Raw genomic sequence first — 4247 nt, forward strand, 5'->3', positions numbered from 1 at the left:
GTCTCTTGGACTCTGCAAGGCAGTGAGTTCCATGGTCAAGGCTGCAAAACTAAAAGTTTGACCCTTAAATGAATGACAGGAGATTCTTGGTACTGCTGGTAACAGTCCTTCATCTGTAGAAGCAAGCAAGCAGGACAGTAAGGAGGCAGAAGCTGCTTCTAGTACCTTGGACCATGTAATGTTGGGCTGGGAAGGTCAGTTAACCAATTATGAAATAGATTTGTCATCTTACAGGCAGCCGGTGAAGGGAGCAGAGAATGGGTGTTATGAGGCAGGAATGCAAGCTCTGTAATTCTTTTGCTGGGTGACCCAGGTAGATGGCATTGCAGTAGTCTATGAACTTCTGAGGGAATCAAGGGCTTGATTCCGGCTATGGTCCACAGATGGAAAAATGAGGATTTGTATGTGGCAGATACCTGATGTATGTGTCAGCCACATACCAGGGCAACACAAAGATTCAGCACATGTTCAGTATTTTCAATTCTGATCACCAAAGCATAAATCCAGACGGTTGGTAAAGCTGTAGTCTTGTCCTTTGTTTGGGAGCTTCTATTATGTTTCACAAAGACTGAGTCACAGCCAACTGGCATCATCCACCCCTGGCGCTCAGCTAGACAACCATTTAGGATTGTTATTAGATTCTCAGTACATGGAGCAAAAAGCAGGTCATCTGCATAGCAGTGGTAGACCAGGCCATGATGTCTGATTATATCACCCAGTGGTAGCATGTATATTTTATAAAGCATAGGAGATAGGATTGACCCTTGAGGAACATTGCATGACAGTGATTATTATACTCCAGAAGATTTAAATGGTTCCATACTTGGGTAATATCTAATATGTTCAACAAGAGCAGATTTATTTCTCTCACAGCATGAAAATGGCTTCTCACCTGTGTGACTCCTCTGATGTGTAACAAGAGTTGATTTCTGTGTGAAAAATTTCCCACACTCAGAACAGGAATATGACTTCTCACCTGTGTGACTTCGCTGATGTAGAACAAGATTTGATTTCTGTGCAAAACATTTCCCACACTCAGAACAGGAATATGGCCTCTCACCTGTGTGACTTCTTTGATGTGGAATAAGAGCTGATTTCTGTGTGAAACATTTCCCACACTCAGAACATGGAAATGGCTTCTCACCTGTGTGACTTCTCTGATGTGGAACAAGATCTGATTTCCGTGCAAAACATTTCTTACACTCAGAACAGGAAAATGGCTTCTCACCTGTGTGACTTCTTTGATGTGTAACAAGAGCTGATTTCTTTGTGAAACATTTCCCACACTCAGAACAGGAAAATGGCATCTCACCTGTGTGAGCATGCAGATGAGTAACAAAATCTGATTTCTGTGCAAAACATTTCCCACACTCAGAACAGGAATAAGGCTTCTCACCTGTGTGACTTCTCTGATGTATAACAAGAGCTGATTTCCGTGTAAAACATTTCCTACACTCAGAACAGGAATATGGCTTCTCACCTGTGTGACTTCTTTGATGTAGAACAAGAGCTGATTTCTGTGCGAAACATTTCCCACACTTAGAACATGGAAATGGCTTCTCACCTGTGTAAGCATGCAGATGAATAACAAAATGTGATTTCTGTGCAAAACATTTCCCACACTCAGAACAGGAATACGGCTTCTCACCTGTGTGACTTCTCTGATGTAGAACAAGATCTGATTTCCGTGGAAAACATTTCTTACACTCAGAACAGGAAAATGGCTTCTCACCTGTGTGACTTCTTTGATGTGTAACAAGAGCTGATTTCTGTGCGAAACATTTCCCACACTCAGAACAGGAAAATGGCCTCTCACCTGTGTGACTTCTTTGATGTGTAGCAAGAGCTGATTTCCGTGCAAAACATTTCCCACACTCAGAACAGGAATACGGCTTCTCACCTGTGTGACTTCTCTGATGTATAAAAAGAGCTGATTTCCGTGAAAAACATTTCCTACACTCAGAACAGGAATATGGCTTCTCACCTGTGTGACTTCTCTGATGACTAACAAGATGTGATTTCAATGAAAAACATTTCCCACACTCAGGACAGGAATATGGCTTCTCACCTGTGTGACTTCTCTGATGTGCAACAAGACCTGATTTCCGTGAAAAACATTTCCCACACTCAGAACATGGAAATGGCTTCTCACCTGTGTGACTTCTCTCATGTCTAACAAGAGCTGATTTCCGTGTAAAACATTTCCCACACTCAGAACATGGAAATGGCCTCTCACCTGCCTTAGCTGGATGATGGGTAATAAGCTTTGTGTTCTGTGTATCTATAGAACAGGGAAACACTGTATCTACTCTCAGAGCTGTAACAGATGCACCAATATCAGAGTGATCAGGAGAACATTTCCCAGGATCAGGGGGATCAGTTGATAGAGCTGGATGTATAATTGGGATAATGGGGTTATCTCCTGGAGAATCCTGTCTACTGTCATTATCTTTTATGTCACAATCCGGGGATAACATTAGATGTCCTTCTGAGATGTTCCTGCATGTGTGTCCATCTGCTGGAAATAAAATACATTAATATATAAAATGAGTAGACAAGACCCAGGGTGACACAGGATACAATATATAATTCTAAAACTGACATTTTTTTATCTGTAATCATTGCTTTTATGTTTATTAAAAAACAAAAAAAAGTAGGATGCTTAGACTGGAGCTTGATCAACACTAAACGCTCATGTGGGATTAGTAGAGGTGACATGGACGCTCATGTGGGACTAGTAGAGGTGACATGGACGCTCATGTGGGATTAGTAGAGGTGACATGGACGCTCATGTGGGATTAGTAGAGGTGACATGGACGCTCATGTGGGATTACTAGAGGTGACACGGACGCTCATGTGGGATTACTAAAGGTGACATGGACGCTCATGTGGGATTACTAAAGGTGACACCGACACTCATGTGGGATTACTAGAGGTGACACGGACGCTCATGTGGGATTACTAAAGGTGACACCGACACTCATGTGGGATTACTAGAGGTGACACGGACGCTCATGTGGGATTACTAGAGAATACATGGACGCTCATGTTGGATTACTAGATGTGACATGGACGCTCATGTGATATATTAAATACAAAGGTAAATGTATAAAGGTGAATAAAGTAATAAAGAAACAATTGTATTTGTTGTTAAACATCGGCATATATATTATATTGGGTGTTAATTGATTCAGTGCTGGTAATCCTGTTCAGTAAGAATATATTAATAAATTACACATTCAATCATATTGTGGCAGAGTTTCCTCCAGCGGTAATCTCAATGTAACATCAAACTGTATGTATAAACACTTTATGGGGGGGATTCAGTTCATCGCAAAAACTCCCTATCCAATTAGCCGCAAAAAGTTATTAGTGCTAATTCTGCGCACAAATATCTGCGCACTGAGCAGTTGTGCGGTGTTAGGAGGAACAAGTTTAAAAAGGCTTTTTAGATGTTTCCTACTGTATTGTTTTAATGATCTTTAGTTTCCTAGTGTAATGTCTTACTGACTTATAGTTTCTAACTGTATTGTCTTACTGACCTATAGTCTACTGTATTGTCTTACTGACCTATAGTTTCTTACTGTATTGTTTTATTGTTTTACTGACCTATAGGTTCCTACTGTATTGTCTTACTGACCTATAGTTTCTTACTGTATTGTCTTATTGTCTTACTGACCTATAGTTTCTTACTGTATTGTCTTACTGACCTATAGTTTCCTTTTGTATTGTCTTCCTGACCTATAGTTTCTTACTGTATTGTCTTACTGACCTATAGTCTACTGTATTGTCTTACTGACCTATAGTTTCTTACTGTATTGTCTTATTGTCTTACTGACCTATAGTTTCTTACTGTATTGTCTTACTGACCTAGTTTCCTACTGTATTGTCTTACTGACCTATAGTAACCTACTGTATTGTCTTACTGACCTATAGTTTCCTTTTGTATTGTCTTACTGACCTACAGTTTCCTACTGTATTCTCTTAATGACCTATAGTTTCCTACTGTATTGTCTTACTGACCTATAGTTTCCTTTTGTATTGTCTTCCTGACCTATAGTTTCTTACTGTATTGACTTACTGACCTATTGTTTCTTACTGTATTGTCTTACTGACCTATAGTTTCCTACTGTATTGTCTTACTGACCTATACTTTCCTACTGTATTGTCTTAATGACCTATAGTTTCTTCTGTATTGTTTAACTGACCTATAGTTTCTTACTGTATGGTCTTACTGACGTATAGTG

The 4247-nt window shown here is 39.9% G+C and overlaps 1 protein-coding gene across 1 annotated transcript; it reads right to left on the reverse strand.

The window, feature by feature from the left end:
* Nucleotides 1–791: 791 nt before the first annotated feature.
* LOC134984451 (oocyte zinc finger protein XlCOF7.1-like) lies at nt 792–2090 on the reverse strand (the record flags this gene model as incomplete). The annotated part of the gene is made up of 1 exon (XM_063950028.1): nt 792–2090. A coding segment is annotated over one exon (1299 nt), but the record flags the coding sequence as incomplete, so codon positions are not given.
* Between the last annotated feature and the right edge of the window lie 2157 nt (nt 2091–4247).

The sequence above is a fragment of the Pseudophryne corroboree genome (genome assembly GCF_028390025.1).
Source record: "Pseudophryne corroboree isolate aPseCor3 chromosome 3 unlocalized genomic scaffold, aPseCor3.hap2 SUPER_3_unloc_56, whole genome shotgun sequence".
Classification (NCBI taxonomy): domain Eukaryota; kingdom Metazoa; phylum Chordata; class Amphibia; order Anura; family Myobatrachidae; genus Pseudophryne; species Pseudophryne corroboree.